This window comes from Tinamus guttatus, unplaced genomic scaffold (assembly GCF_059628265.1).
Source record: "Tinamus guttatus ecotype Peru unplaced genomic scaffold, ASM5962826v1 Tinamus_guttatus_pri_ptg000492l, whole genome shotgun sequence".
NCBI lineage: Eukaryota > Metazoa > Chordata > Aves > Tinamiformes > Tinamidae > Tinamus > Tinamus guttatus.
In genome coordinates this window covers 2099872-2126524 of record NW_028289026.1, presented here as the reverse complement: position 1 = coordinate 2126524, position 26653 = coordinate 2099872, and the positions used below count along the sequence as shown (strand labels likewise).

General features: G+C 40.7%; 1 protein-coding gene across 1 annotated transcript in view; it reads left to right on the top strand.

Moving 5' to 3' along the window:
• The window catches only part of SNTB1 (syntrophin beta 1), a 100157-nt gene that overhangs the window by 59663 nt on the left and 13841 nt on the right, over window positions 1–26653 (top strand). Inside the window, exon 3 of the mRNA XM_088533288.1 lies at window positions 8116–8323. Within this exon, the coding sequence (XP_088389414.1) occupies window positions 8116–8323 (208 nt within the window). The remainder of the gene's footprint in view (window positions 1–8115; window positions 8324–26653) is intronic.

The following is a 26653-nucleotide window of genomic DNA, read 5'->3' as shown; positions in this document are numbered from 1 at the left end:
TAACTGAGAGGTAAAGGTTCTGATATTATTGTACTCGGCATGGGACAGCTGACAGCAGTTTGCTGGTTGCTAATAAAAGCACAAATGGAGTGAGGTGCCAGACCAAGCCCCGGATCTGGGATTAAAAAGGGGATGGAGCATTTGTGTAGCGGTGCTGGCACCGTTGCAGCTTCCCTGGAGCTATTTCAGCTTTGGGTGGATGGCAGCAGTTCCTCCGCGCTTGCTGAGGAGGGAGAAAATTCCCCCTCCAAATGGATAGTACGTAACTGGCCACCGTCTTAGGAAACTTTGTTCCATGCTTGGTTCTTTTGCTTTTGCTATTACCATGTGACGCACATGAAGAAAATAAAGAGATGGGAAGTATAAATGCCTGGGGGAGAAAGCAGTGGTAGACATCCAATGAAGAATAAATACATTGCAAGACAGTGCCAGTACAAAAAATTCCCAAACCCCAAGAGATTTTGGTTTATCTCCTCGGAGATAGAGGGGAGAGACCCTCTGCTGCTCTGAGCTGCTCTGTGACTCTAGATAAACTCTGTGAAATGGAGAAAACATTTTCCTGCTTCACAGTGTTGTTGTGAGTCACATCTTGAGATCCTTGGATGAAAGGGCTGTAACACTTAATTATCATTATTGGTACAGACATGTTTTGCTATCTGAATACCAATAAGTCCTTTGAAGAAGTCATTGAGCCTGTTAGACTTGAGGTCCTGATTTATATCAAGATTTTTTGTTATTGTTTCTTTTCGTGGTGGGCTGTGATTTTTATCTTTTTAGATACTGCAGGAGAAATCAACAATCCAACATTAAAGTAAAGCAATTTAAAAGGGTCCAATTCAAATCCAGAGAACAACAAAAGTGACAGTAATCAATCAGGGTAAATTCTGGTCGACTATCTCCTCATCCTCAAAACACCCTGTTGTGCTAGACTGTTACAGGGTACACAGTCTGTAAGATAAGGATGGTCTAACACTGTGAAGCCCTTTACATCCTTGTTCACAAAGGGTAGTGAATTTAATATCAAGGTGAATCTGGATTTTTAACGTTATCTTCAAACTGTTTTTTATGGATCCAAACCCTCTTTTCAGGTAAATTTGGATGTTTCTTCTTCTGTTCTTGTTTGTTCATAATCCCGCGACCACCAGCTGCCCTAAAAAAGTGTGTATTAGCAGGGAACAAATAGGAGATAGATAAAAAGGTGTGTAGAAATCTACACACCTTTCTCTCTTTTCAAGCTGAGAGAAGTTAGGGGCCTAGCTAAAAAGGCACTCAGAGCATCCTATTCAATTCCTCTATGTGTCGTAAGTGTAGGACCTTGAGCTCTGGCCCTAGTCACTCTCTGGCCACTCCAGAGCTAGCAAATACACAGCCACATGGGGAACTGTTGGATAGCACCAAATAGCTAGGCTGTCCTACAGCATCTCCTCTTCAGAAAACCTAAGATATGTGAACATACCCTCTTTAAGAGCAGCATGGCTGGTGAGTTTCGTCTTGGTGGATCTCAAGGGACTCTTTGGTAGCCAGGGATATCAGACGAGAGGCACATCAGATTGTCTTTCTTCTCTTTTAACAGAATTTTGAGGCAAATTATTAACTAGTAAGAGTTAATAATTGGTGTAGGCTCTCTGACAGTCCTGCATTGCATCATCTGCTCTTTGGACAAGTCTACGATTGCCAGTGCATTTTACAGATTGTAATAATCTGTCCTGCCAAGGGTGCTTTTCCCAACCTGTGGGAGCTCGAACTCCGAAGCTTCTAGACAGAAAAGCTAAATGCTTTATTTTGTTTTTCATTATTAGGAAAAGATACGTCTCATCATTTGTGAAACCCCGCAGCAGCCAGATTGGTCGTAGTTTTTTCTCTCTTGTTCAGTCTTATAAACTGAATCTTAGCCTCAGTTTCTTCTTAGCCTTCATGAAAGGCCACTGAGATCAGGCCCTCTGTGCTATTATCCTTTCACAGAGGTCTATGTTTTGGTTTCTTTTAGTTCTTCAGCTAAGCTTTTTGAGAAAGTCCTAGAGATTATTTTTTTGCAGAGGGAACCCTAAGGGAATTCATAAATGCGAAATCAAAACAAAACAAAAAAGTACCCAGATTTGGCCGAACTTTGAATGTTCATCTACTCTTACTTACTGTGATTTTGGGTTGATTTCCTGCAAAGTGCAATTTTATCTTGCTATCACTTTGTAAATAGCCTTCTAATGTCCTAGGCATCTGGTCTCCTGCATGGGAAGTGAATTACTGGAGTGTCTGTTGAGGAATTAGGAGGGGAAGAGAAAACTTTGGAGTTGTCCTCTTGCGTATTTGAGATATCAGCGAAGAGCTGGATGGTCAGAACATGTCATGACTGACATTCAATCTGTGCAGATCATGGTGCAACTGTAGGGTCTGGAATTAGACATGTTTTTCTCTTGAAAAGCATTTCATGGTCCTCCCTTGTAATGTAATAAGAGAGAGTTACACTGAAGTTATTATTTCCTCTCATCACTTACGTGGAGCTTTTCCATTGATCTCTGTGTCTGTTAAATGAGAAGATGAATGTCTCTAACTCAGTGCTGCCAACAGTGAAAGTGCAGTGAGGTGACACATGCCCACAGTCACTGGAGAGGTGAGCAGCCTTTGAGATGCTGAATCCCAAGAACTGCTCTCTTCCCAGGGCTCAGAGGCCTATTTTACAAAGTCTATGGTTTGTCAAACAGATTGGCTTATATTTTCCTTCGCTTGGCAACTATGACCCCTGAGAATTTTTGCATCACATAAGACAAAAAGGCACATGAAGCAATGAAACATTCAGACACACCCTGCTCAGCTGAGGTAGACCTGCTGTTTGCCCCCTTCAGCACGACCGCCTCCCATGGCAGTTCGTCAGCAAGCCAGGGCGGAGCTGTCAGTAGCCCAAAGATTTGACTCCTTTCCTTACTCATTTTCATCCATGCTCACTGATCTTGTATCCTTCTGTTTCCTGGTAGGCTGTTGCCTACCAGCAACGGTGACGCTGTTGTTTCCTCTCAGAAGACATAAATTCTTCTCAAAGTCCATGAAAGTTTATTTATGTGCAGCAACATGAGGTTATGTACCCTCTTCCCTGTGTTTTCACAGTCTGAAATGGTCTTTACCACTATGACCTCTCTGTAGTCACTTGCTGTTTGCTTAGCACAGATTCAGCATGAATTGCAGAAGCTTCATGCTTTCAAATTGACTGATTTTTTTTTTTTTACACTATCACTGATACATCCCTTCTGCTGACACAGTTCTGGTCAGGAGGCTGTGGTCAGTGTTTTTACCACACCAAACACAACAGTTTCTAGTCTGAAAGAAGTTTTCGGCAGCATATTTCTAGGATTAAATCAAGTTCCCACTGTGTCTCTGAAATCATTCCTGTTTTATCTGTTCTCACTGCTCCTTGAAGCAGCACTTTTGCCCTTGTTTTGGTGCTGAAGCCAGTCATGATGAAGAGGGCTGGAGTGTGTATTTCCGCATTATCAAAACTCAGCACCATTACAACCACAACATGAAAGAAAAGGATGAGAAAGAAGATAAGAGGCTTTTTGGCAATACATGGAACAAGTTCTGCTTCTTAATATCTGTGAAGGTTTAAAAAAATATTTAATGTATCATTCTGGGTAGAGAAAGGCAGCTCATGATGTGTGGTACAGATTGGTCGCTATGAGCACACATTAATGTGAATGATTCCAGCACAGAACACATCCTTTCCTTACTTGTAGGCTCACATCCTTTCCTTACTTGTAGGCTCTGCAGTTCCATTGATGTTCCTTTTATTAAAGCCAAACTGGCAGCACACTACTGGCAGGACTCTGCTACAGAGGGGCCAACCTTATATTTTTACCCTTGGGAGTGGACAAACTTCTCATTGTTTCATGTGCATTTCTCGAGTCAACAGAAGGAGGAAATGGTCTGAGAAGTTTGGCCCTTGAGTGCTTTTTAAGTTTGCAAAGTCAGAGTTAGAATTTGTGCTCTTGGCTACGCTGGTGCAAAATCAGCGCAGTGCGATGGTCTTGAATACCTCTGGCTCCAGCTTATCATTAACTTCAAGGGATTTACTCCACACTTTTAATCAGTCACTGAATACATAATCTGACCCAGGAAAAGGCACAGGCACAAAGTGTAAATCAGTGCCTGATCTGGTCCTAAGCCAACGCTGATGAGAGAAGTGCTTTCAAGAGATTCGATAAAAGGTATTTCTTAGATAATGAATCCTCCTGCCCAAGGAGGCCTTATCGCGTGTGGAATGATTATGGTCTGTCAAACATTTGCTTTCAACTACTTGTGATCCTCTGTGAAAGAAAGTGCCTGGATCCACTGAGGGAGCAAGTTTGGGGCTCTTACTCTCAAGGTCATGGCATTGGGAAGATTCAGGTTTTGTGTCAAGTCCATGTTCTGCAAGTGGAAAATGGGATGCCGGGAAATATTCCCTGGTTGTTGGAACTCTTTGAGGAGAGAGAAAATTACACTTTCATTATAAGGTTTGCCAAATGATCTCTGAGAAAATGTGATATCATTCATATGCATTGCCAAGCTGGAGAGATGCCGTGCATCTTGGCAGCCATCTAGAGCTAACATATAATTCCTTTGGGTTGGTAGGGGCTTTATCAGGAACAGTTCCATATGCAGTATTTACATAACTGTGGTGGAGTGTGAGAATAAACACAGCTGTGGCATTGCCCTAAATATTACAATTCACTGGGGAATTAAGGGAACTTTATCACTGAACTGCAGATAAACATAATACAGTACACGGTGGTCAGTTTAGCCAAGGAACAAATCAAAGCTACAATGGCTGAGCTGCTGGAAACACTGAGGCACTTTAATGCTGGAGTTTACTAAGGTCACTGGGTTTTTTTTTTTGCTTTGCAGAAAATATGGAAATGCCATCAGTCAGCTGTTAAACTAAAAGCAGTATCTAAAAGGACTGGTGAATCAAAGCAGCACTCACTCTTACATTTTCCGCAAGAGTTTATAGGGACATAGCACTTTCAGCATCTAATTGCAGTAGGAACCCAGGGGTATCCAGGAAGTTTCCAGGGGAATTTTCCCTTGGCAGCTCTGTCTCAGGTGACTGCAGTGATAGCAGTCCTAGATCTTCAGCAGAAATCTGTAAAGCCAGGTCCTTAAAGATAGTTTAGTGCTCAGATCTTGTAGAGGTCAATGGCAAAACCTAGGCAATTAAGGATTTAAGCTCGGGTTCATACTGTACGAATAAGGAGGGCATCCTGCTTGGCACCCTGCACAAGTCTGAGACTTGCAGACTCATTTCCAAGGCTGGACCAGTGCTGTGGCCAGCAGAGCTCAGTTTTCTTGCTACCAGTGCAACATTTATTCTAGTTTTGAATTCTCTTTTGTAAAATAGAGCTTTTATTGCCCAATCTTCCTGTCATTCAGCTAAGGGACGAGGCAGTCTTTTTCCAGTGATCTCCATCAAACTTAGAGATAGTTTTTTAAGAATATTTCTGCAAGCAAGGCATGTGTGCATGTGTGGTGTGTGTATACATAGAAAAATATATATACGGATATCACAGTGGAATGCATACATTGGCATATGTTATATGATATCAGACTCCATAATTTTGAGTCGGTTAAAAAAAAAGTTTTTTTAAAAAAATATCTAAAGCCTTATTATTTTAGAGGCCAGAACTACTGTAGGCATAACTGAAATAGCCATCACCAAGGGAAATACATACTGATGAGGGCCAAGCTAGCAAATGATTTTTTTGACTGTTTACCCACTTGCTTTAAATAGAACTTAAGTGTTACTCCAGTGCTAATTCCAGCTTGTAGGGAAGCAGGTTGCCATCTGGAAGGACTTTCAGCCGTAGATAGTTTATTTTTAAACCAAAACTTGCTGCAATTACTGACTTAAAAAGAAATGACATGGGCTCACTGCTGCTCCCATGTAACTCAAGAAGCAGCGCTTTTTCAGGGGTGTATTTGTGATACGTGCTCAGTGCTTTGTTCATGGCATGACACGCAGTGACGTGGAGGTGGGAGTTCTCTTAGAGAAATCACAAGCTCAATTCAAACCATTGTTTCTCCAAATCCAATTCCAAAACCTTTTGGAAAAATGACACAATACTGCCTGCTGGCCATTTTCTTTTTTTTTCACTCTAAAAGAAGTATTAAAATGGGCAGCAGAGTGCAGGAAGTAGTGAGTGATATTCCTGACTTGCTCCCAGCCTCATCTGGGTTATGCACAAATCTCATCACCTCTCTGGGTGTTTTTCCAGTGGGAAAAGCAGGGAATGCTGTGACTGAACTCTCTTTGTAAAATGCTCTGAGATCTCATTACAAAAAGTGTTGCTTAAGTAGTAACATTTCCCTAATTACTACAATGTACTTTTAAAATCCAAATCCAATTTGTTTCCATGGTTTTCTGAGTACAAGTTCCAGTTTGTGTGGCATTGAGAGACCAGGAATTTCTGATGAAAAGAAGAAAAAGGTTGTGGGATCGTTATGATCATTGGTCACAAATAGCTAAACTGTAACTGCTCCGGAGACAGGTTTTTCTTGTGGTTAAAAAGAAAAAAAAAAAAAAGTAAGAATATGGTGAAGAAAGCACATATCTACAAACAGGATTTGCATAATCACCAGATCTGCTTTGTGTGACCACAATTGTTTTTTCAGTACCTGAAGTTGAAAGCTCAGTGCCTACTGGAATAGCTAAATAAGCGCCTTTATTTTCCAAGAGTGCCGAGTTCCAGGAGTGGCACTGAGGACATACGAGCTATTGTGTTAGCTCAGCACTTTTTGAAAAATCAACCCACTTTTTCAGCTATCTAAACAGTGATTTAGGACCTGGACTGTTCAGCTGCTTAATTTGGAAAATCGTGACCTTTTCTATTTTTAGAGCAGTGTCTATGTGTAGATGGCCCCTTCCCAAGATGGACAAACAAAAGACCAATGGTCCTAATTCTGCTCACCCTGGAGTATTGCGCAGATTGTGACGGATTCTCTTCTGGGTTCTGCCTCCTTCAGTCAATTAATTAAAAACTTTTAATTGTTAATTAAGCTCCAAATTGCAGTATTTTGAGATTATATAACTAATATTTGTGTTACAATATTGTCTTGAACCTCAATGTGAACAAATTCCACTGTACTAATTACTCCTCTGATACAGAAAAGGGTCATTGTGTGTCCCAGGGATCACGCAGTCATACATGAGTGTGTGGTTGGTCTCAAATCTCACACTGAATTTGTGTGGGTAGTGCTGGGTGGAAGTCACAGTATGACTGCACTACATACAGGGTTTTTCCTGAAAGCTCTATATTCATCTGTGCCTTTGAAATTGCACTTGTGGGGTGAAAGCCCATGGGACGGTCTAGTAAGCATGATTTTTTGGGAAAAAAACATCTATATTTGCATGAATTAAGAAAACCATAAAAGATGCCTGCCAACAGCAATCATATGGTTGTGGTTAGCACATTCTTGCTGCCACTCTTAAGGCAGCAAGATGAAGGATCTCAATCCACTGAGGATCTCAATGGAGCGTTCAGGTTGTTTGTAACTCATGGAGAAGACCAATTAAGTTGGGTTTTTGGTTCATATTTAGTGGTGTCACAGAACCCACAGTGGAATCCCAAGATACTTCTCTATTTAGGATTAGGGCCTTTTCATTTAGCTCTGTATTTATGAAATAAGCGCATTGAGAAACTCCTGTGGTGCCTCGATGTAGAGCTAAAGGCGGCAGCTGCTTGTGCCCAGCTTGTCCACAGCCACCATTCCTTGGTTGTCATGTCAGAGTCCAAAGCCTGAGGAACTGCTGAGCAGGGACAGCCCCAGGGAAAAACAACAATGTGCCTTTTAAAGCAACAGATTAATTACTTTCGCCTTTCTGTTTGGAATTCTGGTTGGCATTCCGGGTTGGATTGGCATGGGCAAATCCCCTTTTTAACAATCAGTATGTTATGGTAGCATCAGTACAGGTATAACCAGTTGGATTCCATTATATTCCACCACTCTAAAGGTAAGTTTTTATTGGTAGCTCTTCCTACTACTAGTATCCTGCTTTTTAACAGTAAGCTAGGTAATAAGTTTATCCATCTAACAGTATTTGAGTTTCTAGAGTGAACATAATGTTTTTCCCCCCCCCCATTTTTCTAGACTTATTGAAGTTCATTCACCTGACGCCAAGCACACCGTGATTCTAAGGAGTAAGGATTCGGCTACAGCCCAGGCCTGGTTCAATGCCATCCACTCCAGTGTCAATGATCTCATCCCCAGGGTGATTGCAGAGGTCAGAGACCAGCTGGGTAAGACAGGAGTTGCTGGAAGTCGAGAGATTAGGCACCTAGGCTGGCTTGCAGAAAAGGTAACTAAACATTCTTGTTTTCCTTTCTGAACTCTGTCTCTCTGTGCCGGAATTCAGCCTTGGCTGAAATGTAGAGAATTAATGGTATTCTGCTTTTTGATTTAACTTTCATGACAACCTCTCTCTTAATGTGCCAAGTATTAACTGGAAGATGCCCTGAGTCTTTGCTTCTGTAGGCCGATTACCAAAGACTTTCCTGGGAGCTCAAAAGTCCTCTGATCTGTCAGGTGTCACAAAAACTGGCTCCAGCCTCCTGCTCCGCACAGGAACCAGTTGCTTGGTCTGTGCTCCACCACTCTGCTGCATCTGCCCGCAAGAGCTGGGTGCACGCTGGTGCATGAGGCTGGTTAAATTCAATGCTGGGCATCCTCCTAGAAGGCAGGTTCACCTGCTGAAATGTGGTTGCAGCTTTTCCCCCATCTTGCATTGTTAGAGTTTCAAAAAACTGAGCCTATTTTAGCAGTGTTCGACTGGAAGCAAGAAGTTTCTTCATCTTGCTTTCTCTTTCACATGTATTTCCATAACCTTTTGAAAAGCTGCATATAACTGGCATTTTCTGCCTCAAAAGTCTCTTCTGAAAGAGTTAATACTCTGGAGCAGATCACATTCATACTTTATGCTTCATAAATCAACATCATCTTAAGAGGACACATGGCATGCTGCTTTTTTATGCATTTCCTCTGTTTTATTATGAAACACGTGATCGGCAATGCTTTGTAGCAGGGTGAAAGCAGAGACGTGGCAACAGGTTCCAGTTCCTTAGCAGCACAGCTGCACATAGGAGAGTTAAGTAAGAAATGGAAGTGAACACTGTTCAAAAATTGGTGAAAGCTGATGTGTGATAAGATGCTGCTGCACAAAATAGCTTTTTTTTCTTTTTTCTTACAGTATTTTCTGTAGTTAATGCTGAATTGATTCTTTTCTGTGAAAGTTTTTATAGAAATATACTTTGTTGTTTAAAAACTATGCTGTTTTCATAATGTTTAGAGTAGTGTTTAGTAGTGTTTCTTCATCTGGAGTGGGATGCGCCCTTAACTTCCTCCCCTAATGGCAGATACTATATAACCTGCAGTTCTCACACTTCTTCACCCCATTATTTTTGCCTTATGGGCCGAGATTTTGCTTCATGCTGTTCAGTTTGGACCAATTCATGATCCTGTTGAATTTAGTGGTAAAACTTGTCTTGCCTTTAATAAGGCCAAGCTGTGGATCTGTGCACGTTCCAGGGTACTTATAAAAGCTGTCATCAAGAATTAGCCTCGAGAGATTCACCGTGACACTAACTGAAAAGTCAACATGTTTTCCTTGCTGAGCTCACCATCCAGAGCTCTGCACTGGCAGTGGAGTGATGTCAGAAGTTCCCAGCTTCTTCTTATTTTGGAGATCTGGTTAAAAGCACAGAAAATCACTACATATGGTAAAAACCTATATTAAATTGTTTATTCAGTTGCTAGAAGGCAGGCTGGGAATTCTCGATGCAAGAATACCAGGGTAACTCACACGCTGCTGAGAGGAGGTGTTGGAGGAGCCTGGCTAGGTGCTAGTCACAGGGCCTTGCCGAGATGCTCCCCTCAGCACAGCATTATCCAGAGCAGAGAAGGGAAATCTATGGCAATTTTTGGAACTGGAACAGTGGTTTTCTTCTTCTGGAGGGAACCTTCTTGCCACATGCACTGCTGGTTGATTTCTATCTTCCAGAGGTTAGAAGACCAACTTGGGGGTAATGAACCTTCTTATCAATAGAGACAAAATAAAACATGTAGCTTATACTCCTCTCAGTATTATAATTTCCTCTCTGATTTTTTTTGTGGCATACCTTGTTTTTCCATGGACTGCAGTGGGAAGAAATCTGAACTCCATTTTGAAAAGCCTCTTAGAATATAACTTTTAAGACAGCTTTTACCTTATCACACTGTGTTACTTATATAACTTATCCTTATAGTGAATTCTCAGCAAAATGGAGTGACATTAACTGTGATGAATCCTTTTGGTTGCTTGGGAATGCAAAATGTAATCCCATAGAAATTTCACTGTAATTTGCTGTGATTACTCCCTGCTTTCATTAAAGTATTTCCAGGTTTAATTTTTTTAATATATATTTCTGCTCCAAACTTAGCTCTCAACTTCAACCTTTACATTTCTACAAAAATAGATTCATTAGCTGAGTCTCTCTCAGGTGGGTAATATTAAAATAAATAGTGGGTTATCTAAGGTAGTATGTAATTGTATGCTGGCAGAATTATTCTGTGTGTGGAGTACTTCTTCTGTACAAAGACAGCCCATAAGCAGCAGTGTTGAGCATGAAGCTCCTCTGTTGGGTCTGCTTCACTTTGCCCATGATCTGCATGAAGGAGGTGGCCTTGGGCAGGTCAAGCACCTGCAAGCACGAGTTCTGCTTGGCTTTAAGAAAGCAGAACATTCACAGGGAAATTATTATAGGTAAGGAGGAAAAGAGCCAGAAGCAATCATTAGAGATGCCAGACTCCCTGTTTTATTAAGATGCTAACCTTGTCCCAACCTTCACCCTTGTGGAGAGGGTTTCCGAAGCCAGCCAAGGAGTAGGGAGTTGTGTTAGTCACCAGCGTCCTCATACTTTTGTTACCAGCAGAAATGAAAAGTGCCACTTTGCAAGGGTGTCTGTGCATGCTCCCCATCGCTGTTCCTTTCTTGTATTCCCCTCCTCACTTTAGCAGGACCGGTGGGATTAGCAGGTGCGCCAGGCAGGAGGGAGCTGCTCCGTGTGGGTTTTAACTTTATAGAACTGCTTATTTTTTTAATGCTCCTTGTAAAGACACTTCTGGTGACCTAATACAAAAAAAGAAGTTAATAATTCTAACAGAGGAACCTTTCTGTGTGCATGTTAATTGTCCCCTCTCTCTCTAGGAATCCTTTCAATCCCTTTGGAAATGGGTTTTCTACCTCCCTTTTCTTCCCTCTTATATAGTTCTGCCTAGGCAAGGGAGTACAGGGAAGTTGAAATAGGCATTTCTGCTTCTCTTATCACACTTACCCACATATTGCTCTGTTTTTTCATGAGGAGAAGATTTTGCTCTTGCACAAGGGTTAAAACAGTACCGTTTAGAAAATGGTTGTTTATTTTTATCAGCAGAGCGATTTGCCATACAGGCAAAAAAAGACATTATTTGTTGAGGGGTAGCTGAATCTGCAGTGAGGCATCAATGCTGAAGCTAGGTCATTCAAAAATAAAATAAATGAAAAATAAAAAGAATCAAAAGCCCTGGCTCTGTGTGTCTAACAGTGCTTGCTGTGCCAGTGAAGCTTTCCTTGTAGACTTGGCTAAATGCAAAGGCACTTCTGCAGCCAGAGAGCAGTCTCCTCTCTCAATGTCAAATGCCTTCACAGGCAGTGGGTTTGTTAGAAATGCTCCCAAGGCTCCTTTGAGAAACTTAAAAATAGGAGTTGCTGCATGTTGTCTTTTATAATGTTAATACTTGAAACTACAGAAAAAAATCTTCTCTTGGCTTTTCTCACTAAATCTTGACTCCAGCTTTTGCCTGTGTTCACACAGCTCTGAATGCTCTGGGCAAATGTATTATTGCTCTCAGAAATCTCACGTGTAGATCGGAGTACAGAAAATACCTGATACTGGAGAGGAAATAACCAAAGTAGCATGGTGAATCCGAGTTGTTCTTCAGCTGGTGACCCTATCTCTGAAATGAAAAGTGTGTCAATATATTATAGGCTGCTCCATCTCCTCCACCCTTAGATAACCGTATCACTGCATTAGAACTGGAGTGTGGGGCATGTATAGCAGAGTGATCGCTTTCCATATCAAGCTGTGTATCACAGTATTATATTTATCTTGCTGCTCTCTAATTCTGTAGAGTGAGCAATAACAGTAAGATTGTGATACATGCAAGCTGTTCAAACAAGATTTAGTCAAAGGACATTAAAGTTTAGTTGAGTCTTTTTTTTCCCCAATATAAAATGAACTTTTTTTTTTTTTTTTTACCATTTCCTTTGCAAATAAGTTCATTGGTTTGCAAAACAAGTGAAGAGGAGTGGAGCTGCATTGTTATTCTGATAGCAGATACCACATGCAGGTTTTCAAAGAAGAGAGGAGATGCTTTTTTTATATATATAATTGCTGAATTCTTAGAACAGACTTGTAACAGCGGGCTGGAAATATCTTTGTAGAAAACATCAACCCATTAGACAGTTAAAACATTTGGGCTTCCTTTAACATCATCATGTCTGTAGCTTGGCTGTGACGAGAAGCAGAGCAGCACCAGAACGGCATTGACGCTGCAGCCCGGGCAGCTGGGGCTGCTGGTGGCCCCCGTCCCCCGCAGCTCTCCCGTGGCAGCCGTGTTTGTATGACTCCATAAGGAGCCAGAAAGAATGATTTTTGGAGGATGGTGGTAGTTTTGATCTGTTTTGGGGATGTTAGTGATATTTTTCTGCAGGTTGAGATTCCCAAACCAGTTCCTTGCAGGTTTTTGACAAATGCAAATTCCAGTGCAAAAGAAGCTGTGGGAATGTGTTGCAAAGGTGTAGGGGTGGGGACTGTCTATTTAGGCCACATATAACTCCTTGATCAGGTTAACTGACTGTACAAACTGAGCAAACGGAACCAGTGTCATATTCAAGCATAAAATCCCTGTTGTGCCAATTCTGATGTTTTGTTCTGTCAGTGGAGACTATCTGTGCATGCTTAAAACTTAAGTGAACTTTAGGTTGCACAATGTCTGCACCCCGACTGCAAATAAGTGTATAGTTTAACCAGATACATGGCCTGCCAGGTGCATTAGCATTTGCTGTGAAAACTGTTATTCAAATACCCAATATCTCTGCAAGGAAATTAGATTTGCCTAGCATGGTCCTCACTGTTTGCTAGTCCCTACAGCTTTATTCTTTTAGTCTCTGTTTTAATAATCATCTGTGTATTTCTGTATGTTTTTATACATCTGTTTGAAAGATGAATAGGAAGAATGGTCTTGTAATATGCCCTCAAGGTAGTGAGCAGAAATACTACCAAGGTATAAGGCCCATAAAGAAAAGTAAAGTTCTGAGAGATTAGAAAAGGATTTGACTCATTACACTAATAATATATAGATGTCAGTAATAATAAAATTAATCTAACCTTTTGGAGACTTCATATACCTCAAATGGAAGAATCTTTTATGTGTCCTAAAGTAGAAATTGTACTTTTAAATGCTGGCTAATTATTTACTTTGAAACACTTAAGTAAAAATTGTAATTCTTGCTTTGCCATGTGCTGCTTGACCTTGCAGCTAATTAATTCCAGAACGTATTTGTTTGCTGTGTAAAACATCACAAGAGAGTGCCTAATTACATTAACAGCCTTCATTGTCTGGGATAACGATTGGTCTGTTCTTAGGAAAGACGCAAACCTGAAATAGCATGAAGAGTAATTTCCTCTCCCAGATTCATAAGGTTCCTCGCTTGCCAGTTTTATCAACACTGATCAAATGTGTCCAAAACATCAGTTCTTGCGTTGCTTCAGGTCCATCCAATAGATGGATATATTAAGAAAAATGGCTAAAAATAACCATTTCATTCAACAAGCTGCTAGGGTTTTCCCATTGTACGTGTTATTTCTTCTCCTACCAGTGGGAGACAAGCAAATGATAAAATATAAGTCAAGCAGAAGTGCTAAGTGTCTATTGCAAAGAAAAATAACTCTAAAGATTGGGGTGATAAATTGTACAATAAATGAAGAATATGAGGGTAAATGGAAGGTATGAAACTGAAAGACCTGACCTTGAAAGTTATTCTTTTGCAGTATAGTTTAGTTTAAAAAAAAAAAAGGGGGGGGGGGGAGAGGATCTCCTCTCATCAGATAATTATGGAGCACTGCTCAGTGAGTGCTCTTGGGCCTGCATTAGCCTTAAGTGTAAAATCCTTCTCCAAGAGTATGAAGTGCAGCATAATTTTCAGACCCTACACATCTCATCGTCCTTTCCGCAAGGATTGTACTAGTCCCAGTCCTCTGGCCAGGGTAGCAGCAGAGGTAATTTCACCATGTCCTTCTCTTTGTCCCTAAGTTTGAATTTAACTGACGTATAAACACTTGTCTTCCTTTTTTTTTTCCCCACCCCCATAAAATCCAGCACATTACTATCACTGCCCCCTTGAACTCCCGGAATGAGCAGAAAGTTTCTTTTTCATGACATGTGCCTGCAAATTTTTATCTAGCAGCTCCCAAGAGCCCTGAGGTATCTCCCGCACAGGCCGCGGAGCCGGAGGTCCGAGGGAGGACATGAGGGTTGGAAATGAACTTGGGAGAAGGAGCAACACAATGAAATGAGGGATTGTCTCTGCCTGCCCCAAGCAGGACAGATTTACCTCTGTTATGGGCCACTAGGACAAGATGGGGACTGAGGAAGGCAGAATTTTGCCTTCTTGTTTCTTTTTCATGGTGGTCCTTTCCATGTGGTGGATCATCTCATCGCACGTGGATGGCCTGGGCTACCTTCGTGCTATTTCTGTTTGCTTAGTTGTTAGATTTTTCTGCTTATTGGCTGCATCTATGAAGTCTGAAAAGAAAGGAATGTCCCTCCTGGAAAAATCAACAGATTTTGCATTAAAACTTGGAGGCACGTAGTTGGGAGAGTAAATGCTTTGATAGACTTAGCATTTTTTCCATTCCTAATACTCTTTCCCAAAGGTAGATTTAAACCCAGAGACGTACGAAGACCTGACCCAATCTTCTGGCCTTGGCAGAGGTTGGAAAAGCCCCTGTTTCAAGTGGTTTTCAGGTGTACTGGTGTAGTTTCATGCTGAGGCAGGAGTCTACGTGGAAGCAGGGAAAGTTGGACTCACTGCAGACACGTCCTGTAGGTGCCAGAAGGGAGAGGGCTTTCCTGGGGACTGAGTGGGGACCATGATGTCCCGCTAGACATCAGGGTTTATTTCTAATGAAATAACGTACCCATTTCAGCTGTTTGATTAATGGCGTGAATAAAGAGATTAGCAAGCAGCAGAATAGGCAATAAAAGAGAAATATTCCCTCTACCCTGCAGCCCTGCTCCCTGGCAAAACCCTAGTTGTTTCCAGCTGAGAAAACTCCTGGCAAAAGTGGAGCCATTCCTAGTAAAAATGCCCTAATCCTGAGGAAAACATTTGCTTTCTCCCTTGTGCCTCTGCGCAGTGTTGCCCTCTCCTGCTCTCACATTCAGCTTCCAGTCAGAGTTCTGTTGTCCCTACTCGCCAGTGATTTTGGGACAGATTAGCTGGTTAATGTTTGAGGAATATTGTAGAACAGCTGAATATCACTGTTGGCAAAAGCAGAAGCGATATACTTTGTGTCCTGTTTTACCAAACAAATGTTAACAGAAAAATAAATAAACACAGATTTTCTAAAAATATCTCGAAAGGAATCTAAGATCTCTGTTGGAAAGAAGGATTGACCTTTAATAGAACAGGAGGGTTTAAAAAAAATAGTGGTGGGGAAGTTAGATGAACTATAATTTTCACTGTGGCAAGACATTTACTCAATGCAGACTCTACAAATTCAGTCCAATTTTAATCCTCAACCTCTGTTTATGTAATAGGCTTCTAAGGCTATTAACGCCAGCCTTTTACCTTATTACCATATCCTGTAAAAATAAAATTATACCCATGATACCATGACAACCCTAACAAAAATGTGCTATTAGACAATTACATTGCAACACAGCAGCTCAGCAGACTGCAGGAAAGTCTTTCTTTTACAGCCTAATTATTGTATCAATAGCAATTTCGTCACTTTGGATTTCTGCAGAAAGAAAGAACATGATGATGCCTTATGCAAAATGGCATATTTTGAAATACTGTTTTCAGAGCCTGATTGTGGCAAGAATTACAGAATCACAGAATGCTTAAGGTTGGAAGGGACCGTTAGGGATCATCTAGTCCAACCTCCCTGCACACGCAGGGACACCTAGAGCACGTGGCACAGGACTGCGTCCAAGTGGGGTTTGAAGATCTCCAGAGAAGGAGACTCCACAACCTCTCTGGGCAGCCTGTTCCAGGGCTCTGTCACCCTCACTGTTAAGAAATTTTCCCTTAAGTTCCTGTGGAACTTTTGGTGCTTCAGTTTCTGTCCTTTTCCCCTAGTTCTGTCAGTGGCCACCAGTGTAAAGAGGCCAGCACCATCCTCCTCACTGCCTCCCTTGAGGTACTTATAGACACTGATAATGCTTGAATCATGAGTGAAATCTTCCAAAGGACTCTACTTCAAACCAATGCATGAGTTGAAAAGGCCGCTTGTAGCATTCTTCTTCTCTCTGCCACTCTTTTGCTGGTGTCTGTTTTGTTTTAGTTTTTTTAAGACAGAAAATGTTTTGGCATTGGAGTTTTAACTAAAGAAAAAATATTGCTGATTAAAAAGAAAAAAAAAATCTTTCATTTCCTTTCTCCTGATCTTTCAAATCTGACGATTTACTTCTGTCTGCAGAGTTATCCTCTCTGCTTCACTGGACAGTAATTGATAGTGCACATCAGGATAATTAGTCTAACCCTTCTTCTAACCCCCAGAGCCCATAGCTACCTTTAAGCTTTACATTATCTTTACTATAGCATAAATAAAAGCTTTAGCAAAGGACTGAAAAAAAAAATTGATAGTCAGGAAGCCTCCTTGCCCTCTCCAAGGGGTTTCCTCCTCTTGTTTTTAATGAGGCCCATATTAGTTGTCATTCCTACCTTCCCTGATGAATAGTTTGAAAGAAAAGCTTTCTCTGTGCACAGCAGATTTTGTGCCAAGTTGCTGACCTTTGCGTTTGGTGGGACCTCATTTGAGTCTCAGTCCCAAGCCCAAACATATTGTTGGATCAATCATGTTGATTTTTGGCTCTGATAGTAATGCACAGCTAATGAGTTGTATGGTGTACACATTAACCTCAGCCCTGGCAGTGCTCATGCCAGGCACGTAGCAAAATCACACTGGGGCTGCAGAAAAGACATGCAGTGCTGGCATCTTAATAGAAGCGGACAATTAAAAACTGTCGAGTGGTATCACAGGTTCACTGCTTGTGGGATGTAGGATTTAATCAAAGCAGGAAAAACAAACCATCTTCTGTCTGTTCGAAAAAAAAAATCTCAGCATCATAAAGGTGCTTTATGGACCGTGAGATGGAGAGGAAAGCCTGAATGTTTAAACAGTAAGATAATGATTTTACTACCAAAAGGGAATCTACTTCGGGGAACAGCCATTGAATAACATTAGGTTTAACCTTGTTGTGCAGATTACTGTGGAATGATTATCGTGGCATTTCACAGAAATCCAGACAGAGTAATGCTGTATTTTTTTGATTGGTTGCTGCATGAGAAATGCCAGAGCAAGGAAGATCATCTGTCCTCACAGGTAAAAGTTTCTAAGACCGATTTCTGAGTTAGCACAAACAGTCAGCATCACAAGTTTCAAAAGCTCATGCTTCAGTTCTCTTATGAAAGTAACATTTCAATCAAAAGGACTGAATTTAATCTCATCTTGCAAGTGTATTTCTAGGAAGAGACCATAAATATTAGAAGAATTCCCTTAAACTGACACATTCCCTACAATTAGTGATGAAGTGTGATGATGGGATGACTCGTGCAATGCCGAAGTCACAGAGTTCAATCTCCAGGATTTAGCCTCTACCTAGTAGCAGTCCAAAACATGTCCCCTGCAGCCCCTTGTAGGCAGTAGCTTGCTAACCATCCCTATGGAGACAAGGACAAACATCCCAACAGGCACCGTATCCTTCTCTCTACTGTTTTCCTCACTTTGAGGATTAGGAAAGGAAGGAAGGATCGCACAATGATAAAACAAGAAATCAAGATTTTCAGAATTTATATAAGCCCTAAACAGCCAACTGCAGGAGAGAGAGAGAAGCAGAGGCAGAATAAATGCAATCTCCATGGGTCACACACAGTTTTATGTCCTTCTCTTTACGCTATGAAAACTGATCAATAATGCTGAAAGAATGTCACTGCGTGAAACAGAAAATCAAATCAAGTGGAAAAAGCCAAAGTACACAGAGATGCAGTCTTTGATATTCACGTTTGACTTTGGGTGCAAGATAGACAAAACAGCACGATATGACCAGCCAGCTCTTTGCAGAGCACAAACTTCTGTGTAAGGGCAAGCTGAGAGTGAGAGGTCAGTGGGCAGAAGAATCCAAAAGAAGATCTTTTGAAAGGATGGAGCTCTCTACAGATATGAGGAATTGCCCTATACTTGTGTTGTTCATGGTAGAGCTCCCCATCCTTACCATGGCATGGAGAAGTGGGTCTTATGGGAAGTGAAGCGGCCTCACACTGACATGTGAGGCACTGGGGACATACCCCAACACACATCCCATGTATAAAGAAATTAGGTATTTCTTTAACAGACCTGACCTCGTTGCAGAGATTGTTGCAGTGACATCAGGCTCTTCTGCACAGCACAAAGAAGTGATGCAGTTTAAGCAGAGATGTGGTAAATAATCCTTAGGAGTAACCACAAAATAGGATCCGTGGAAAGCTGTGCAGTCCATTTCAGAGCAGGGCACATGGAAAGGTCTGTTTAATAAAACTGGTGCACAAAAATGCACTCTGTAGCCCAAGCGGCCAGGCCCATTTCTTCTTCTATGCACAGGGAGGACTGTGTGCAAATAGGGGATCAACCCCTTACTCCTGATATGGCGACGTTGCCATTGAAGCCACATGGACATGGATGAAGGTTCTCTCAGCTGTCACCTGGATCCCTTGTGTTTCAGGTTCTCATACAGTAAGAGGAGCCTGCAGGAAGGAAACACCTGCTTTTTAATCACTAGGCACTAACGACTGCGAGGCACGTGGATAATTCCTGAAACTGTGTGAACACATCGTGTTATTTGGACAGAGGGGGAAGGGAGATGTATGTGTTTCTACAGGGCAAATGCTGCTATGCAAATATTTATTTACTGAAAATAGTTGCAGAAACCGGTCAGAGTAGACTGCTGATGCAAAGAATGGAAATAGCCATCTTGTGGGCTTTCTTCTAGAAATGTCAGTGTTATTTATGGAAAATGGTCTAAAACATTCACTTTGTGGAGAAAGCTTGTATGGAAAAAGAAGCTTATCCCTTTGTTTATGGAGAGAAAAGCTGGTATATTACTATGAAAATAAGCGTACACTGCTCTGCCTGGCCTCATCTCATCCCACATGCAAGGCCTCCTGAAGTGCCCTTCAAGAGGGATCTATATTAGCACCTTAGGTTTAAATGCACACTTCATGTGTTTGTTACCCCTTAAAAACTCCATATCACTGTTACGTCCCTTGGATCTGTGGATCAGAGGAAGCAGTATGGAGAGAGTTTGCATAGCTGTACGTTTAGTTTGAGAATCTTCTTATGTGACATTTTGTGTGCAGACCCGCAGCTTTTGTGTTTATTGGGAGGGTTGGTTATGGAGGAGGATGTTCCACCTGTTGCAGCACTGATTTTGGAGGTGCTTGTTGTGGTTACTAGTGTAACACATTAATAAAATAACTAACATGTTGTTAGAAGAGGCCAGAGGAAGCTGCCAAACCTGGAATGCTATTGGGATGGTTTGCAGCATAATCAATAAAATTAGGAATAGACTGTGCTCCAAAATGTAAGTAGGCAAGGCAAAAGAAGGATCGCATGTGGAGCCAGATGACAACTGTTGTGTTGCTGCTGTGGTATTTGTTCATAAGCCCAGTGGAACGAATACAGAAAGATGAGGAGAGACCGGAGGAAGGAGGCAGGGCAGCACTGAGAAAGAGCCTGGGCAGTTGAGGGTGACAGGGGGAACTTGACAGGGGAAGAAGTAGCCCACAGATGTCGTGCAGAGGCTGCTGAGAGCAGACAGATGTCTAAAGTGTTGAGGGGACTGGAACATGTTGAAACTCCTCCTGTTGAAAAGAGTGAGACCAGTCCTCTCTGAACCTTTTATAACCTTATGAGATTAGTTATTCACAGCTGCAAGGAGACCTCAGAAGAAGGAATTTTAACTTCTCTGAGTTCAGTTCACATTGGAAACGGGCTGTTTGTACTCACCAAAGACCATATACATCATCCATTTCCATTGGCCCAGAGAAGCCTTGAATAAAAGTTCAGTCTCTACCCTGTTCACATCGCTTCAAACAGCTGCTCAGATGTTTGCAAGCTCAAGTAGGAGGAATGGGAAGTAGTTATAGGATCACATTAAACGTGATGAACGATTCTGAACACCAGTTAGCAGGAACTGACCTCTAACCAGTGACTGTTCTGCACATGTAACCCTGAACGGATCCATAGAGGGGGTTGAATATGCAAGTTTGGCAGCAGGAGCATTGCAGGCTGCTCTTCTAAAAAGGAAATAAAAGAACTCCAGTCTCAGAGGTGACAGATCACATGCTTTTTGTTTTTTCTTTTTTTTTTGCTTTTTTTTTTGCTTTAAATGAGGGAATGCAATAGCCGTCGTGTTGTCATGTGCTAGTCCCAGGAATTACCTGTTTAAAGCCAGAACCATTTGGAGGGTTATGTGCAGATAGCACAAAAGGAAGCTTCTTCAGGATCTTCTCTTTTCCTAACAACCCTCTCCCTCCTAACTCTGTGTAGTTGTCCCCTAAAATTCCCGATTGCTGATCGTCCCTTACTCTGATTTTAACTGGGTTTCCCAAGGATGCACATAGCCCGAGGATGCACTTTTGCCTAGATGGTAGTTTTAAAGAGATGCTGTTTATATGCATCAAAATGTGGTAATAGCTAGCCAGATTTCCATTGGCCATAATTTAGGAGTAAATCCATTGACGTCAATAAAACTGAATGCATATAAATATAATTGAAGTGAGGTCCTGTAGTTTTAAGGTTAAGCCTGGAAAATGCTCTAAGTTGCTCCACTCCTCCATCACTTTCTTTCCTCTTTCAAGCCCTTCCACAAATACAAATGTCTTAATTGGGATTCAGTCTATTTCTGCCCTGTTTAATCCAAGATCTGTCAGTAAAGAATTTTTGCAAGAGGAAAAAGTGAAGCCCTTCTGACTCCCTACCTGTCTTTAGAAAATCTTGTTGGCTGCTCTTTCTGAAAAATCCCTACAGCAGTTGTTCTTTTTTTCCCTTGGTCAGTTATGTCAAGTAATATATCTGTAGCTATGTTTAGTCCTGAACACAAACGTGAGAGAGAAATGGAAGCTTTTTGGCATGCAAAGAACATGATTTTCAGCTCATTTTCACAGATTGATGATAATTAATATATTCTTTTCTTGCAATAGTTAATCGTGCCTGACTATTTTCCTATGGCTAAGGAAATAAAAAAGCCAATGGAAAACTCAGTATTTAAAACTCCAGGAATTTTGGTATGAAAACACAGATATGGTATCCAATCATGTTCACCATACTTCAGAAATGAGCTACATGAATGTTAGTAATTGATGCTGTCAGTGAAGCACGTCATTTCTAGTTTTCTTTTTGCACAGCTTTAAATTCAACTTAGTTGCTTCTGATTTTTAGCAGTATATGGAAAAGGATATGTGGGCCAGTAAAGACTGAAAGAGGGTAAAAAATAAAAGGATAAATACTTACCTTGGCAGTAGGAATAAAACTGGAACAAATAATTTGTAAAAATTCTCACTGATTTCATATATTTCAAAATATATTTGTAATGCAGAGGATAAAACTAAGGCTTTGATAATTTTCATATATGCTTGTCCTACTTGGGTTTTCACTTTGAGATAGCTACAAAAGTCATTCTAGGTCTACCCTTGCTTTTAGTGTTGCAACTCTAAGCTAGTTCTTACTGTAAGTGGCTGGCACTTGCTGGCTGGAGTGATTTATTAAGCCACAGCAGGGAAGATTCTTCCATTGATGAAATCAGTTGTATTATGAGACTGTATATCTCTCATGCCAAAAAGCATTTTGCTTTGGATATGTGACTTGTTTGTAAAGAAGTATGAAAGTCTAATACTGTCACCAGGAAGTTCTGTGTTTTATTAAATTAAAATTAAATATTTCAGGAATGATTCTTAACCTTAGTTCCTCATCTGAGCCCCAGGATGCAATGAGTTTATACCAGCTCTGGAAAATGACTTTACTCCATTCCTCTAAACTGCTTCTTAAGAAGCAATGTTCAGTTCTCGATAGAATTGTCCTCAGAGTAATTAAATGCTGTAGTTATAGCAAAGCTATGAAGAACCGCGGATTAAAAACAGATAAAGAACATTAGCATTCAAAATTGCATAGTTTATAGCATAGAATTTTCAGATATTTGTAGGATTTGTTCTGGAGATTGATGAACCTAATTGCATATCTTCTGGTAATCCAGCTGAAGTAACACAGCACAGCACTCAGTGCATGTGGTCTGGTGGCTAATTTAAAACTCAGCAAAGGTAACTGCCAGCTAACAGGTTATTTATGCTTGTCTTGCTAGTATGGGTGTGCTGAACATCCATATTAACATTCCTATTAACATGTGCCCTTCCATATTTGATACTTTTTTTGTCAAGGCTAATAAATTAGTTAGAAGATTTGTTGCTGTAACCATCTGGGCTGTTGGGCATCTTGTCAGATCCTGTGGTAGAAGCAGCACCAGGTGCTGCCTGGGGACGTGCTGCCTGGGGACGTGCTGCCTGCATAGGTGCTGCAGGAACTCATGGTGTCAGTACCATTGGTGGCATGCTGCATCCTAGGGCACTTCCCCAAAATCCTGCTGGAAACTCCACCCGAATGAGAAGTAACAAACAGCTCACATCCTGACCATAAATACAACCCTCGTAGCTTATTGTAAGTTTATTAAAAGGTAAAAACCTTAGGGATATTTCTTCTCCCGCCATCTTCTGAAATCAGGAGATGTTATGAAAAGCTGAGCTCTCATTTCCATTGTGGGGTTCCTGGTTGCACATAAAGTATGCAAGTATGGAAGTTCAGCAGATCAGTAAGTATCCAAAATGTATTTTAAACCCCAAGTAAACCCCAGACCCTGATTTTCAGTCCACTTAGCATGTTCACGGGAGCTTTGGCTGATAAGAGTTGGTGCTAATGGTTACTCATTAAAGCTCCCTTGTCATTTATTTTTGCAACAATAGGGATGTGTGTGCATTTATTCATGTGATGTATACATACTGCCGGTAGCTATTAATTAGTAGGAAATTACAGAACCCAGTGACAGACTACAGTTACCATATAGCTCTGGAGTTCCCCACATACACTCTTGTCATTTACCTATTTCCTCTGTGACCACTAATCTCCTAAAATTACTTCCAGCTTCCAAGAGGGCTACAATAATAACCATTTTGAGGAGATATTCTGAAAAAAAATAATAAAAAAAAGACAAGAACAAGTTTCCTATTTGTCTCCAAACATGTAACATCTGCCCTTGGAACATCCCCAACATCCACATGCTCCAACACAAGAAGTAATTTCCCCATGTTAGTTATGCACTAGGATAGACTTCCTGGGAGCCTGTGGTGTTTTCATTGTGGAAGTGCTTTGAAATTTTGAAACTCAACTTTTTTCTTCCTAAAGGAAAGAAAGATAGTGAATTGGGTAGTATGGAATGGAGTAGCTGTTCATTTCCTAACTTTACTGGCATCACTGCTCCACTGATGCTGAGATTACCACAAAGACCTACCCAGGTCTCCCAGGTCTCCATACTGGTTGCCATCATGTAGTAGCAATCTGGAAACTTCTTTGGTGGGCAGAGGTCCCTTGGAGCTCAGTTAGCCTTCTGGGCAAAAAAAAAAGAATCACCAAATCAGTGCCCTTGAAAACTTTCTAATGAACAAATTCTAATGGAAATTAAATTTTTGAAGTTTTTCTTTCCCAGCAAGAAAGCAGATATAGTTGGTGAGTGTCTTAGATAATTTGTGGAGGTCTGATGTACTGGCAGACATACAGACTTTTATTTACTTTCATTTTAATAAAGGATATGGTCTCAAATAACTGAATAACTTTGAAATGTAAACCAGGCAAATAAAAAATATTTTTTTTTAAAAAAAGATAAGTCTATGAACTTTGCGTTCTTAGATCTTTACTTAGGCATCTAAATAAGCAGATCTGGATTCCACACTGTAGAATTTCTAGCAAATTTGACAACAACTTATGCTTGCTTATCATTTTTTCAAAATCAGGCATATTATTAAGGGCTCTAGTCTAAAGCTTTGTTTTAATAAAAAGACTCCCAGTATTTCTACTTTTTCCTTATATATTCAGCATGTTCAAAATTCTAGTTGATAAAGTATAACATAAATCGATACATAAATCGATAGTTTTTGAAGATAATACATTTTTGAGCCAGGCAAGTAGTGAATTCACTCATTTGCTTGATGTCATTAACCGCATTGTGGTCTGTCAATATTACTGAATACTGATCAATGACACAGTAGTCTGAAACAACAGAGTATTCTGGACTGTCCTTGAGACAACATAATAACAATGACAAAGAAACATCTTGTTCTCTCTGTATGGCTGTCCTACTATTTTTTGTTCCAGCACTTCTGATTTATAATGACCCTTGAGTAAAGTAGTCAAACCTGTCTTGAATAGGTACAACTCATGATGGGTCATCATTTCTGAGACTGCATATTGAAAAAGACAATGTGACAGAAAAAGACACAACTCATCTTCTCAGGCAGATTTCAGTCACTCTAGTTCTAATATAGACATTGATGATTACCTGTCCTTCACCAGACAATGTGCAGTCATTTCAAATGATATTTTACATCTGTTTGAGGCATCATTAAAAACTGCAAGTTGCTTTCAAATCAAAACTCCGCCTCCCTCATTCACATTTGATTTGTCTCTGTTGACAAGTGTTCTGGTTAATTAAAATCAATAATTAAAATCAATGTTAATTAAAAATCAATGCATTTTTGTTGAACTGAAAGATAAAACGTGTATGTCTTGAGATAATGGAGATTATTCCTAGTTTATCCTAATATAGTACCTACTTGATTTCTTGGAGTCAGATTCAGCTGTAAATTAAAGACTCTTTAGAGACAGTGATTTGAAATTGTGATGTCTTTACATTGATTCTGCTCTCATATAATTACTATTCTAGCCCACTAATGAGGATAAACTCCCTCATAAAATGTTTTACTGTGCCTTGAACAAAAAACTCTGCCCATGGCAAAACTCTAGGATACAGGAATCTGGAAAGTGTAACAGATAATGGTGGATGTTACTGGTATTGTGGGAATGTGGGAAAAAATGTTTTTCCCTACCTCTGAATAAATGTAATCCCAGACCATATCTGTTCTTATACAATTAAGTAGAGTCTCTAAATCTCCACACCTTTTTTTCTTGCCGCTACTGAAAGCCGTTCACAGATATGAGCCCCTTTCTCATGGTGTTGAGCCTGGTGTGCAGATATAGGTAAGTGGTAGATACAGGACCATGCCATGTTCCCTTCCCTGTATTTTCTAGGGCAAGGCTGGCTTACTGGAGGAAGGTGATTGCTCCATTTTCAAGGAAAGTACAGTGCTTTTTCCTCAGTGCTAGGATTATTTTACCATGAAGACCAGTGATTATTTTGGGAACAATACAGCTGCTTATCTTTACCAGACTCGAGCTCTGTCTTAGACATACCATACAGTCTTCATTTTAATTGTGAATTTTATGTAGATACTTATGAAGCTTAAGAAAATTATCACCAACCTTATACCTACATGTTCTTGAGACATTTTCAGAAGATAACATATCGTCACCCTCACTATGCAATCTGAAGAGTCCAGACATCCCCTATGTAAGCAATGCCAACTCAAAAAGGGTACTGGAGATGGAAAGTTGTATCCTAATATCATCTTCACTTTTCTCTCGAACATGTGGCGTGAGCATGTTGGAAGATAGAGATCGTTGAGTGAAACACAGATACTTGTTGGAAGGTAGTTGTGATTACCTGCAGTTTTGCTTTGGTTTTTGCACTGATGAAGTGACTTTGTGCTCTCTCTGACTCTTCAGATTTTACATTCACTGTAACTGCTTAGAAAAGCCTAAGGTTAATGGTATTTTCTTCCCCTTTTTTTTTTTTTTTCTCTGCTTCCCCTGTTCCACTTTTATAAGTGATACTTAAAATGTGACCTCTTCCAGCACAGGTTTATTCCCAAACAAACTGTCTTTGAAGGTCAGTTGAGCTATAGCTGGCCTTTCCACTATCTCTTTATCAACCTTCAGCGTGCAGTGCTAGCTGGAGCTGTTTTGACCTGTGCAAGCAATGTCTGACTTGCCTTTTTTTCTGCCCTTGGGTGTTAGAGGTTGGGCAAGTCTCACTTGCCTCAGCCCTGGGTTGATGAGATGTCCTCCCCCCTGCCAATTTCTGTGGAGTGAAAAGTCAAAGAAGTAATTCAGGTTTCTACAGAAATTATTTATCTCAGCAATGCAACTTTTCAAGATTGGACCTCTGTTGTTTACAAAGCCTTGCTAACCTA